The sequence below is a fragment of the Mobula hypostoma genome, chromosome 29 (genome assembly GCF_963921235.1).
Source record: "Mobula hypostoma chromosome 29, sMobHyp1.1, whole genome shotgun sequence".
NCBI classification, from domain to species: Eukaryota; Metazoa; Chordata; class Chondrichthyes; order Myliobatiformes; family Myliobatidae; genus Mobula; species Mobula hypostoma.
In genome coordinates, this window is record NC_086125.1 from 14,643,025 (window position 1) to 14,656,824 (window position 13,800).

General features: G+C 40.6%; 1 protein-coding gene across 4 annotated transcripts in view; it reads right to left on the reverse strand.

The window, feature by feature from the left end:
• Positions 1-13,800, reverse strand: part of LOC134339458 (EVI5-like protein) — a 275,292-nt gene that overhangs the window by 59,071 nt on the left and 202,421 nt on the right. For all 4 annotated transcript variants that reach the window (XM_063035989.1, XM_063035988.1, XM_063035987.1 and 1 more), the window contains one exon: positions 12,890-13,036. In XM_063035989.1, coding sequence (XP_062892059.1) covers positions 12,890-13,036 — 147 coding nt within the window. The remainder of the gene's footprint in view (positions 1-12,889; positions 13,037-13,800) is intronic.

Genomic DNA, 13,800 nt, shown 5'->3' on the forward strand with positions numbered 1-13,800 from the left:
TGATTTGGAGAAGATGTGACTAGCAAGAGATGGATGCAACAGAGAGAATGCAAATTCCAATGAATGAAAACCAGAGAAGCCAGCAACAGCAGAGGCAAAGGCTAGATAAAATAAAATTGCTTAATTGAGCACAGAGTCCAGAGGTCTGTGAAGAACCCAGTTGGAAGATTAGGTGATGTCTTTGAGCTCACATTGGACTCTACCGGAACATTTTTTTTCAAGCTAAAGGCAGTGAAGTCAAAGTGTGGACTAAATAACTCAAGTCACAGACATCTGGAAGTTTGGGTTCTCCCATGCAGACTGAACGCCTTCTGCAAAATGGTAGCCCAATCTGTATTTAGTTTCTCCGTTGTAGAAAAGACTTCCTACACTTATTCTTCTCTTCATAAATGCTGCCTAACCTATTCAGAATTACCAACATTTTCTGCTTCTGTTTCAGATTTCCAACATCTACACTTTGGTTTTAAACCCACACTGTGTCTGGAAAAGGTACGGTAGCAACAGACATTACAATTCTAAATTTTGAAGCAGTAAATATACAAATAGTCCAGTAGAATGCTAAATGAAATAAAGTACATTTAAAAGCAATAAATAAGTAAATCTAGAGACAACAATCAAGTTTGGTGCTTTCAGTAAAGTCAGTTTTTCCATCTAGCACTTCTTATCTGACACACATCACTGTTGAATATGTTGCTATTCTGGTAGCTCTCGACTCTTAAGAGTAAACCTTCACATTAACCAATAACTAACCAAGCTCTAATCTGCTAAAATTTTGCCCCTTCTCTGCCCTGGATAAGTTGCTTAGAGATAAAAAAGTTGCAGCTGTAACGCCTTTAGGGTGCAAGGCTCACATTAGATTGCCATCTCTCACTTCAGCATTAATGCGTTTGTATCCTTCAGCAAATCACCACACAAACAGATTTTAACCAAACTATCAACAACTTTCTGTCTCTTTAAATAAAGACTAAAAAAACTGTGAAAATACACAAATGTCTGTCTTTAAAAATAATCTTGACTATTTTTTCAAAGCAGTAATGCTTAGACTGTTAAAATTAAACTGTTATTTTAATGAGTTTTACTGGATTTTAGCTACAAAATCAGAAAAAATGCCTCATTAACTCAGTTGACTGTTTAGTAACAGCTTACCAATAATTGTTTTATTTATAAACATGTAAAGAAGGTGATTCTTTTCCCTATCGCTATACTAAGTCTTTAACAATTTTAAGCAGATTTGCCTGGAAATTTAATTGCATTAATATCTTCCCCATAAAATCATTTTACCAACTGAAGCTAACAGTTCAAGGGAATTTTGAAGTGGAAAATACAAAAGGCCAATGATTGCTGCTGCAAGTTATCCTTGTGACTTCAGAAGCAACTTCTGAATTGAGGGCCAACGTTTCTTTTAGACCTTTAACAGGGACTATTAACCATGTTTCTCTGGGTGCCCTTGACATTGATTTGTATCTGCAGATAACTGAAATACTTATCAACATCCCTTAATCACACTCCTGCCTTTAACCTACTCCCCCAACAGCTCCACTTCAGTTTTTCTCCCAGAGTCTTCCTGACCCTTGATCTACATCTTCAATTGTAGGTAACCTCTGGCCTCCAATTCCATCATATCACCTCCACCTCCCATAATTGTGCTGAAAATCAGCCCATTCCATCTTTTTACAATGACTGCCACATTGTTGTGTCTGGGGCTTATTAATGAACTAAATGATGCAGTGAGCAAATATGTTGCATTTTTCTGTTGCGAAAAAAAGGTGGATTCCAGTGAATTGGGCCATCAGGCCAGCTGCTTATTTGGGACAACTCTTAAAGAGCAAAACACTAATCAAGAAAATTGCCAGGATTCCCGTTATTTACTTGGGACCCTGCATCACTTAATTGGAGCAGAAGGCTACTGCAGAACAGTTTCTAACAAGGGATAGTATCAATTCCAAAGAAGAAGCATACAAATTAGCCAGAAAAAGCGGCTCACCTGAGGACTGGGAGAAATTCAGAATCCAGCAGAGGAGGACAAAGGGCTTAATTAGGAAAGGGAAAAAAAGATTATGAGAGAAAACTGGCAGGGAACATAAAAACTGACTGTAAAAGCTTTTATAGATATGTAAAAAGAAAAAGATTGGTTAAGACAAATGTAGGTCCCCGACAGACAGAAACAGGTGAATTGATTATGGGGAACAAGGACATGGCAGACCAATTGAATAACTACTTTGGTTCTGTCTTCACTAAGGAGGACATAAATAATCTTCCGGAAATAGTAGGGGACAGAGGGTGTAGTGAGATGGAGGAACTGAGGGAAATACATGTTAGTAGGGAAGTGGTGTTAGGTAAATTGAAGGGCTTAAAGGCATATAAATCCCCAGGGCCAGATGTTCTGCATCACAGAGTGCTTAAGGAAGTAGCCCAAGAAATAGTGGATGCATTAGTGATAATTTTTCAAAACTCTTTAGATTCTGGACTAGTTCTTGAGGATAGGAGGGTGGCTAATGTAACCCCGCTTTTTAAAAAAGGAGGGAGAGAAACCGGGGAATTATAGACCGGTTAGCCTAACATCGGTGGTGGGGAAAATGCTAGTGTCAGTTATCAAAGATGTGATAACAGCACATTTGGAAAGCGGTGAAATCATCGGACAAAGTCAGCATGGATTTGTGAAAGGAAAATCATGTCTGACGAATCTCATAGAATTTTTTGAGGATGTAACTGGTAGAGTGAATAGGGGAGAACCAGTGGATGTGGTATATTTGGATTTTCAAAAGGCTTTTGACAAGGTCCCAAGGTCCCACACAGGAGATTAGTGTGCAAACTTAAAGCACACGGTATTGGGGGTAAGGTATTGATGTGGATAGAGAATTGGTTGGCAGACAGGAAGCAAAGAGTGGGAATAAACGGGACCTTTTCAGAATGGCAGGCAGTGACTAGTGGGGTACCACAAGGCTCAGTGCTGGGACCCCAGTTGTTTACAATATATATTAATGACTTAGATGAGGGAATTAAATGCAGCATCTCCAAGTTTGCGGATGACACGAAGCTGGGTGGCAGTGTTAGCTGTGAGGAGGATGCTAAGAGGATGCAGGGTGGCTTGGATAGGTTGGGTGAGTGGGCAAATTCATGGCAGATGCAATTTAATGTGGATAAATGTGAAGTTATCCACTTTGGTGGCAAAAACAGGAAAACAGATTATTATCTGAATGGTGGCCGATTAGGAAAAGGGGAGGTGCAACGAGACCTGGGTGTCATTATACACCAGTCATTGAAAGTGGGCATGCAGATACAGCAGGCGGTGAAAAAGGCGAATGGTATGCTGGCATTCATAGCAAGAGGATTCAAGTACAGGAGCAGGGAGGTACTACTGCAGTTGTACAAGGCCTTGGTGAGACCACACCTGGAGTATTGTGTGCAGTTTTGGTCCCCTAATCTGAGGAAAGACATTCTTGCCATAGAGGGAGTACAAAGAAGGTTTACCAGATTGATTCCTGGGATGGCAGGACTTTCAAATGATGAAAGACTGGATCGACTAGGGTTATACTCTCTGGAATTTAGAAGATTGAGGGGGGATCTTATCGAAACATATAAAACTCTAAAGGCATTGGACAGGCTAGATGCAGGAAGATTGTTCCTGATGTTGGGGAAGTCCAGAACGAGGGGTCACAGTTTGAGGATAAAGGGGAAGCCTTTTAGGACAGAGATTAGGAAAAACTTCTTCACACAGAGAGTGATGAATCTGTGGAATTCTCTGCCACAGGAAACAGTTGAGGCCAGTTCATTGGCTATATTTAAGAGGGAGTTAGATATGGCCCTTGTGGCTAAAGGGATCAGGGGGTATGGAGGGAAGGCAGGTACAGGGTTCTGAGTTGGATGATCAGCCATGATCATACTGAATGGCGGTGCAGGCTCGAAGGGCTGAATGGCCTACTCCTGCACCTATTTTCTATGTTTTCTATGTAAGCCTCAACCATGTGTACTTGTGTGTCCATTAGACAATATGTGGTACTTACAGCAAACAGGTTTTAAATAGTGTCACTTGCATGTGTTTTGTGTTCAAAAAGCAGTGAGACTTGTCCCTGATAGTTGGCGAGAAATAAGCTGTAAGACAATTCAGAATCAAGAGAAAATCTGTAGATGCTGGATTTCAAAGAATTAGACACAAAATACTGTCGGACTTAGCAGGCCAGGCAGCATTAATGGAAAGGAGTCAACAGCTGATGGCTTGGGCTGAAACCCTTCAATCAGGACTGGAAAAAGAGATGAGTCAGAGTAAGAATGTGCGGGAAGGGAGGAGAATGTACAAGGTAGCAGTTGATAGGTAAAACCAGGAAAGGGGGAAGGGTGAAGTAAAGAGCTAGGAAGTCGATGGGTGAAAGAGATAAAGGGCCGGAGAAGGGGGGATCTGATAGGAGAAGACAGAAGGCCACAGAGAATAGGGAAGGGAGAGAAGCACCAGAGAGAGGTGAGGGGCAGGTAAGGAGACAAGATGAGAGAGGGAAATAGGAATGGAGAATGTGGAAGCGGGGGGCAATTACTGGAAGCTTGAGAAATCGATACTCACGCCATCAGGTTAGAGGCCACTCAGACAGAATGCAAGGTGTTGCTCCTCCAATCTGAGTTTGGTCTTCTTACAGCAGTAGAGGAGGTCATGGACTGACATGTCAGAATGGAATGGTAAGTAGAACTGAAATGGGTGGCCACCAGGAGATCCTGCTTTCACTGGTGGACAGAGTGTATATGCTCGACGAAGAATTTGAAGGTATCGCCAATCATCTTTCATGTTACAATGGAAATGAAGATTTGGAGGATATAATTATCGAAAGCAGACCAATATCTGTACAAGGTGTCTGCACTGATTTTGCTCATTTCAAAGGTTGATTTATTATCAAAGTATGTATGCAATATACAACTCTGAGATTCTTCTTCTCCAGATAGCCACGAAACAAAGAAAAAACCATGGAAGTTAAGTTCAAAGAGAATCAGAAAACCCACACCCTCACACAAAACAAAGAATGCCAACACAATCATCAACCGCCCCCCCCACCTCACTAAATCCCCTCTCCGGCACGAAGTGGAACAAGAACACTGGCACCCAAACCTCCCCCTCACTCCACAAAAACATCAGCCCCCAAACCTCCCACCCCTGCACAAAAGCATAATAAGAACATTGACCCCCAAATCCCCCTCCCCCCACAAAAAAACTAACAAAAGTGCAACAAGAACATCAACCCCTAACTCAACCTCCCGAACTAAAAAAAACAAGAAAGAACGGGTGAAAACACAGAATATAAAACCCATAAGACTGGAAAAGTCCGTAGTCCAAATCTGTAAACACAGAGCCTTGGTAACATCCTCCAACACTATGAATTTTCAGTCAATCAATAGAAAATGGCACTGTAGACTGGATGAATTCCTCTGTCGAAAACAATTAGGAACTTATTGGCAGTTTTGTAGAAATGTAATTGCATTTGTACAGTTCTAATTTATTCTGCAATTCATTTAAATGCATAACTTGTTGTTTAGCTTGTCTTTCTTTAATACCTTTTTAACTATTTCCATGAAACTGGCTATTTGGAGCAGCTGTTTAATCGGGCCAAAATGTACTTGTCCTTTTGTGTCTCAATTAACTGAAATCCACTGTATTTTGCTCTTACACGTAATTCTAAACTTTTCTGCTTTTTGCTATTCTTGACAGAGTTACTGGGGATAATATAAAAATCCACAAATGACAACATATCTACGCAGAGAAGAGTGAGAAAGATGGTGACAGACTGTAGGAGAATGGAGCAGGATTGGTGGAATGAAATAACTACAGAAAACTATACTAGAATACAATACAAGAATGAGTAAAGAGAACATACTACCCGATGAAGGTGATACATACGGTCCACTGGAATTAGTTATGCAGCAGCAGTGCACATGGAACAGTGCTGCATTGTCAAAGAACTTCAAACAGGAAGAAAGACATTCAAATGTTAAAATGATCTCAAGTGGTTAGTTACCCTCAGATTTTGTATTACAATGGTCAGTAGCATGGTCAAACATCAGGGACAATGTATTTTATACAGGATCATGTCATATTTTATATATAGTTATCCACCAGACGTCAGTCAGAATTTCCCCAATCTGAATGACATATTCTTAAATGTCATTAAAGTTCAAGCTCCTCTTGGTGATCTGACAAAGGATTCATAATGACTAAGTCATTGGCTCTGGACGATTAGGTGGTTTGGTTCTTTTATGGGGTGAAGAAGCAGAGTGGGGCAGAGCAGGAATGATAGAGGACATTTGTGCCCAAGATCTAGCCTCCCATTTTGGATAACTGCGAATATGTTACTGCATGAGGCAGAAGTTATACTGTAGCCCAGTGTCTACATGAAGTAAGCACAAACAAACTGTACAGTCTGAGAACAGAACAAAAACTCTGCCAAGTCAAATATCCACTGAAGTCAGCAATTCCACCCCCCCCCCAATAACAAGCAATGGCTATTTAATCTCTAGGAAGTGGTACAGTCGATGTTTCGGGCCGAGAAAGTTCTGACGAAGGGTCTCGGCCCGAAACGTCAACTGTTCCTCTTCCTAGAGACGCTGTATTCACCAGCAACTTTGATGTGTGTTGCTTGAATTTCCAGCATCTGCAGAATTCCTCGTGTTTAAGTGGCTATTTAACGCTTTTTCTTCCGAATTAGGCTGGTGATGGGGGCGGGGGGTGTCAAGACATTTTTTTTCTTCTGACTATAATTTTTAAAATAGGTGCTGCTTCTTTATGTTAGCTTTATCTTGTAGCTCTGTTCAATCTCAGCATATAACCTCACCAGAATCTCCACAGGCTCCATTCATTGCAGATTTTAGTGCAGGGGGCAGACGAATCAAATATTTGAAAATATTTATAATTCTAGAATTAAATGCATTGTAAGCTTGTATAATTAAACACATTGATAACAGTTCTTTCATTAAGAACCATACAAATTCCTTACTGAGAATTGAACCTGCAATATTCAATGCTCTAAATGTGTACTGATGTGTATTCACTCCTACAATATTCAAAAAATTAAAGATATTGATATCACAATGATAAAAGCTGGCTGCATTAAATCAACAGGCTTATGAAAGCTCACACTTTTATGAAGCAAAATATCACTGGTTAAGAATGCCTGATGACTTCAAACGCAGAGTGGATCAAGAAACAAAGAAATATTTGAAATAGAAGAAAGCTGGCTACTTGAAGATGATTGAATATCTAAAGGGCAAAGATCCTCAGAAAGCACTTCAATGCAGACACTAAAACCAGCACCTGCTCTTATCCCTCCAATCAAATTATTAACCCAAGCTAATTTCCCTCTGATTCTTTCCCTTCTGTCAGGCCTTGCTTGTCCTAATGTTCTTTGTGAATTCATGTCATTAAGGGCGGTGAATTGAAAATCCAATATGATACCACACAACGTCAATTTGCACTTTGTGAAAGTAGGCATCAGCTATAAACTTTGGAGATCAATTTATTTTCTGTCCTCTTCTTCAGCCGAAGGGATCCATCAGTTGGGACTTTGCAAGTATATTAAGGTCAAGGGACTACCCACACAGAGGTTGCTAGGTAGAACATGAGAATTGTTCAGTCCGCCCAGGCAGCGTAAGGGCAACATTCAATACTTACAATGTTTTTCTGTCTTAATCTTTGCTGGATTAAAACAATTGTTTAGCACACTGTTTACTTAAAGAACAAATTCTGCTATGTCATTAGATAGCAAAGGTTGCTGCTGGAATACAGGAGGGGAAATTTCTAAGGTGCCTACAGCAGCTCATGATTGAGCCCAGTAGAGGGTCAGCTATTCTCGAATGGATGTTGCGTAATGAACCAGAATTGATCAGAGAGCTTAAAGTAAAGGGACCCTGAGGAACAAGTGATCTTAATATAATCCAATCACCCCGAAATATTTTTTTTCCCTTTTTCATGATTTTTGTCTAGTTATTTCTCTTTGTTCTGTATTATCCATTGATATCCTTTATGATTAGGAGTTTTGTCAATCATTTTTTTAGTTTGATAACTACTCATGTTAATTATAACAATGTATTCCCAATAACTTTGTATTGCTACTATGTCATGTTTATATTTTGTGAAACTAATAAAAAGATTGGAAAAGAAAAAAAACAGCTGATCAATGGTCAATTCTCAATACATGCATCTTCAATTACAGAAACGGGGTACTTGTGTCAACTACTAGTATTGTCAGAATTTATATGTACACAAGCCTCTTCTCCACATTCTTCTAGCTTTTAATCCTTCTGAGTATATTTAGTTTTCTATTAATTGCAGTTTATGCAGATGGGAAATGGTATTTCATGCATTTCTTGTCACTGACTAACACACACATGTGATTCACACTAGCACAAATCATATCATACAGTGAATGCAATTTGATCATGAACACATTGTGACTCTTCTACATACCAGTAACACTCAGAATTTTTAGGTAATGTGCAAGAGGTTACACCTGAACTCAAAGGGAGACAATTATCCTTGCAGACAGGTTTGCCAGAGTTGTTCAGGAGGGTTTAAACTAGTTTGGCAGGCAGAAGGGAACTGAAGTGATAAGGCTGAGGATGGGTAGTTAGTTTACACATGAAGGCAATGTGTAGTGAGACTGCCAGCATGGAGAGGCTGATGACAGGGCAAGACTGGATGAGTGGCAATATAAAAGGGGGACAAAATCAAAAAGGTAGACAAATACAGGATGGAGGTGTTATATTTGAATGCACACAGTATACGAAATAAGATAGATGAACTTGCAGCACAGTAACAGATTGGTATGTGTGAAGTTGTGAGCATCACTGAACCATGGCAGAAAGAAGATTAAAGCTGGGAGCTTAACATCCAAGGGTAAAGATTGTATTAAAAGGGCAGGCAGGCAGGCAGATGGGGTGGGTGGCTCTGTTGGTAAAAAATAAAACAGAATCTTTGGAAAGAGGTGACATAGAATGATTGCAAGTTTAGCTAACAAAATGCAAGGGTGAAAAGAACCTTATAGGAGTTATATACAGACCACCATACAGTGGCAAACATGTGATCTACAAACTACAAAAGCAGATAGAAAATGCATGTCAAAAGGGCAATGTTATGATAGTCATAGGGGATTTCAACATACAGGTAGATTGGGTAAATTCCCAAGAGAGGGAATTTGTAGAACGCCTACAAGACGGCTTTTTAGAGCAGCTCATGGTAGAGGCCACGAGGGGATTAGCTATTCTGGATTGGATGTTGTGCAATGAACTGGAATTGAATAGAGAGCTTAAGGTAAAGGAACCCTCAGGGACATGTGATCATAATATGACAGAATTCACCTTGCAATTTAAGGAAGAGAAGTTAAACTCAGATGTATCAATATTATGGTGGAATAAAGGGAATTACAGAGACATGAGAGAGGAAATGGCCAAAATTGATAAGAAGTAAACAATAGCTGAGATGAAGGCACAGCCGCAACGGTTGGAGTTTCTGGCAGCAATTCAGAAGATGCAGGATATATACGGAGGAAGAAATATTCTAAAGGTAGGATGATGCAACCGTGGCTGACAAGAGAAGTCAAAGCCAACATAAAAACCAAAGAGAGGGTATATAATAGAGCAAAAATTAGCAGGAAGTTAGAGGATTGGGAAACTTAAAAACCAACAGAAGGTGACTAAAAAGTAATAAAGAAGGAAAAGATGGAATACGAAGGTAAGCTAGTCAATAATATTAAAGAGGATGCCGAAAGTTTCATCAATGTATAAAGTATAAAAGAGAGGCGAAAGTTGATATCGGACAGCTGGAAAATGATGCTGCAGAGGTAGTAATGGGGTCAAGGAAATAGCGGACGAACTGAATAAGTATTTTGCATCAGTCTTCACTGTGGAGGACTCTAGCAGGCTATTGCAAGTTCGAGAGTGTCGGGGGGTAGAAGTGAGTGAAGTTGTCATTCTAGAGAGAATGTTCCTGAAATACAGTAAGGTCAGAAGGTAGATGTCACCTGGACCAGGTGGTCTACACCCAAGGTTCTGAAAGGGCTGGCAGAGGTGATTGTGGAGGCATTAGTAATAATCTTCCAAGAATCAGTGGATTCTGGTATGGTTCCAGAGGACTGAAAAAATTGCAAATGTCATTCCACTTTTCAAGAGGGGAAGGGAGGCAGAAGAAAGGAAATTATAGGCCAGTTAGTGTGACCTCAGTGGTTGAGATGACGTTGGAATTGAATGTTAAGGATGTGGTTTTGGGGGTACTTAGAGGCACATGATAAAATAGGTTTTCTTAAGAGAAAAGCTTGCCTGACAAATGTGTTGGAATTCTTTGAAAATATAACAAGTAGAATATACAAAGGAGGATCAGTGGATGTTGTGGACTTGGAATTTCATAAAGGGTCTGACAAGATGCCATAAATGAGGCTGCTTAAAAAAAAAAGGGCCCATGGTATAACAGGAAAGATCCAAACATGGATAAAGCAGTGGCTGATGGGCAGGAGGGAAAGGGTGGGAATATAGGTAGCCTTTTCTGGTTGATTGTGTTAGGACCACTCCTTTCTGTATGATTTGGATGATGGAATTGATAGCTTTGTGGCCAAGTTTGCAGATGATACAAGGACAGGTGGAGTGGCAGGTAGTGTTGAAGAAGCAGAGAGGCTATAGAAGATCTTTGACAGGTCAGAAGAGTGGGCAAAGAAGTGACAGTTGGAAAACAGTGTTGGGAGTAGAAGAAATAAAAGCGCAGACTATTTTCTAAATGGAGAGAAAATTCAAAAACTGAGGTGCAAAGCGACTTGGGAGTTGTGTAGGATTTGCTAAAGGTTGATTTGCAGGTTGAGTCACTGGTGAGGAAGGCAAATGTTGCAATCATTTTCAGAGGACTGGAATCTAAAAGCAAGAATGTAATGTTGAAGCTTCACCAGGCCCTGGCGAGGCTCATTGAGTATTTTGAGCAGGTTTGGGCCCTTTATCAAAGAAAGGATGTGCTAACGTTGGAGAGGGTTTAAAGGATGCTCACAAAAATAATTCTGGGAATGAAAGGCTTATCATATGAAGAGCTTTTGATGGCTCTGGGCCTGTGTTCACTGGAATTCGGAAGAATGAGGAGGGATCTCATCGAAACCTGTCGAATGTTGAAAGACCTTGATAGAGTGGATGTGGAAAGGATATTTTCTATGGTGGGGGAGTATAAGCCCAGATGACACAGCCTCAGAATAGAGGGACTTCCACTTAGAATGGAGATGAAGAGGAATTTCTTTAGCCAGAAAGCAGTGAATATGTGGAATTCATTGCCACAGGCAGCCATGGACGCTAAGTCATTGGGTATATTTAGGGTAGAGGCTGATAAGGCTAGTGATGTTGTGGGGATGGAACTGGACGCTCTGACGGTGGTGTCTGAAAAGAGGATGCTGTCCAAGTTGCATGCCATCTTGGACAATGTCTCCCATCCACTACATAATGGACTGGTTGGGCACAGGAGTACATTCAGCCAGAGACTCATTCCACAGAGATGCAACACTGAGTGTCATAGGAAGTCATTCCTGCCTGTGGCCATCAAACTTTACAACTCCTCCCTTGGAGGGTCAGACACCCTGAGCCAATAGGCTGGTCCTGGACTTACTTCCTGGCATAATTTACATATTACTATTTAATTATTTATGGTTTTATTACTATTTAATTATTTATGGTGCAACTGTAACGAAAACCAATTTCCCTCGGGATCAATAAAGTAAGACTATGACTATAGATTCTTGAGTAGACAGGGCATGAAGGGGTATAGGGAGAAGGCAGGAGATTAGGGCTGAGTGCGAATTGCATCAGCCGTGATGAAATGGCAGAGCAGACTCGACAAGCCAAATGGCCTAATTCTGCTCCTATATCTTATGGTCTAAATTATGAGTTTAAAGGGAACATGGTGAGCAGAAAGCCAGAAAGAAAGAGATATGCACATTAATCCTAGGGTTGTGATACAAAATATAGTGTCGCATTTTCTTAATATCATTATATTGAGCCTTTGGAATTTTCTATGCAAGGTGTGCCCACCATTAAAGATTAGCTTTATTTATCACTTTTATTTCTCAATTACATGCTGCCCTTTGATGACAATGAGCGAAAGCACACCAGGTTTCAGCCTGGCATAGTCAAATCAGGTATGCTGAAACTTTCTCCCATTAAATAGGAGGGAACTGGTTTCTTGACATAAGCTTATAATCTTGATAATGTGTTTGACACTGAAACGAATTTTGAACAATTATTACCCTCACTCTCCACCTGTATCACTGCCCAACTCTGGCTCGGCCCACAACCATGAGTTCTCTACACAAGTCTTTGTTCATCCAAAGCAAACTGCTCTGATCAACTCGCTCCCGCACCTGTTCATGCATTACACCTAGGGTTGCTGACTTATAGTTTTCATGTTTTCAAATTTTTCCATGTCTCTGTAACACCCTTCAACACATTACTAACTTGAAGCCTTTACACTCTTCCAACTACACACTCTTGTGCACCCTAGTTTAAATGGCTCATCATAAGCAGCTTTGCCTTTAGTTACCTTTGTAGCTCAACATCAAAAACGGTTTCAGGCTATTGTTTATTTTTAACTGTAAAACACTAAGAGGCACGACACAAGTGTTCATTACATTTGGGGTGCTCCATAAGAGTGATTAATACTCGCAACTGACGAGTTGCTCCAATAGTCGTGGTACAATTTTTGATGATTAATTCAGCCACTAAAATAATCCCTATACTTTCCTGATTTACTGAGTACTCAGCTCTTCCAAGATGCTCAGAATTTCTCTACGCTCCTCTTACAGGTCACATTTGTAAATTGCTAGATAGCAAATCACCTTTCGTTGAACAGGCTGAACTTGGCGGGCAATGTTTCAAAGGGAGTTCAACTGATGCTCACCTTGCAGTCCACCTCAGCTTGCTTGCGTCTGGTCTCACTGAGCTGAGTCTGCAGTCCTTTGTTCTGTGCTGTTACGTACTGCAACTTGTCCTGCAGACCAGTGCAAGCCTGCTCCGTTCGGTTCAGAAGGCTGCTGTTAACCTGGTTCTGAGAGAAAAAAAACAACATTTTTACATTAAAACAGATTTAAGCAAAGTGCATAAACTTTGTGCATGTTGCAGATCAAAATACAGTGGATTCCCTATTAATAGGACCATCGGTTAATTGGGGCAGCCACTTATTTGGGAGAACACTTAAAGAACAAAAACTAATCAAGAAAATAGCCATGGTTCCCTTTGTTTGTTATGGGACACTCTACCACTTAATTGGAACAGAACATTGTTGCTGAACAGTTTCCAATTACTGTCAGTCATGTGCACCTGATTGGTCATTGGACACTGCACCTTACTTACAGTGAACAGGTTACAAATATCGTCAGCTGTGTACGTTTATGTTCAAAAAGCAGTGAGTTTTGTCACTGATAGTTGGTGAGAATAAGTAATACGACAACTCCGCTCCATCATGGGCACTTGCCTCCACAGTATCCAGGACACCTTCAAGCAGCAATGCCACCAAAAGGTGCAGTCCATCATTAAGGACCTCCGTCACCCTTGTTCTCATTGCTACCATCAGCAAGGAGGTACGGAAGCCTGAAGGCACATACTCAATGATTTAGCAACAGCGTTTTCTCTTCTGTCATCTAATTTCTAAAGGGATATTGAACCCATGAATGCTACCTCCCTATATAAAAGTTGCTGATGAACGCAGCAGGCCAGGCAGCATCTCTAGGAAGAGGTACAGTTGACGTTTCGGGCCGAGACCCTTCGTCAGGACTAACTGAAGGAAGAGTGAGTAAGAGGTTTGAAAGTGGG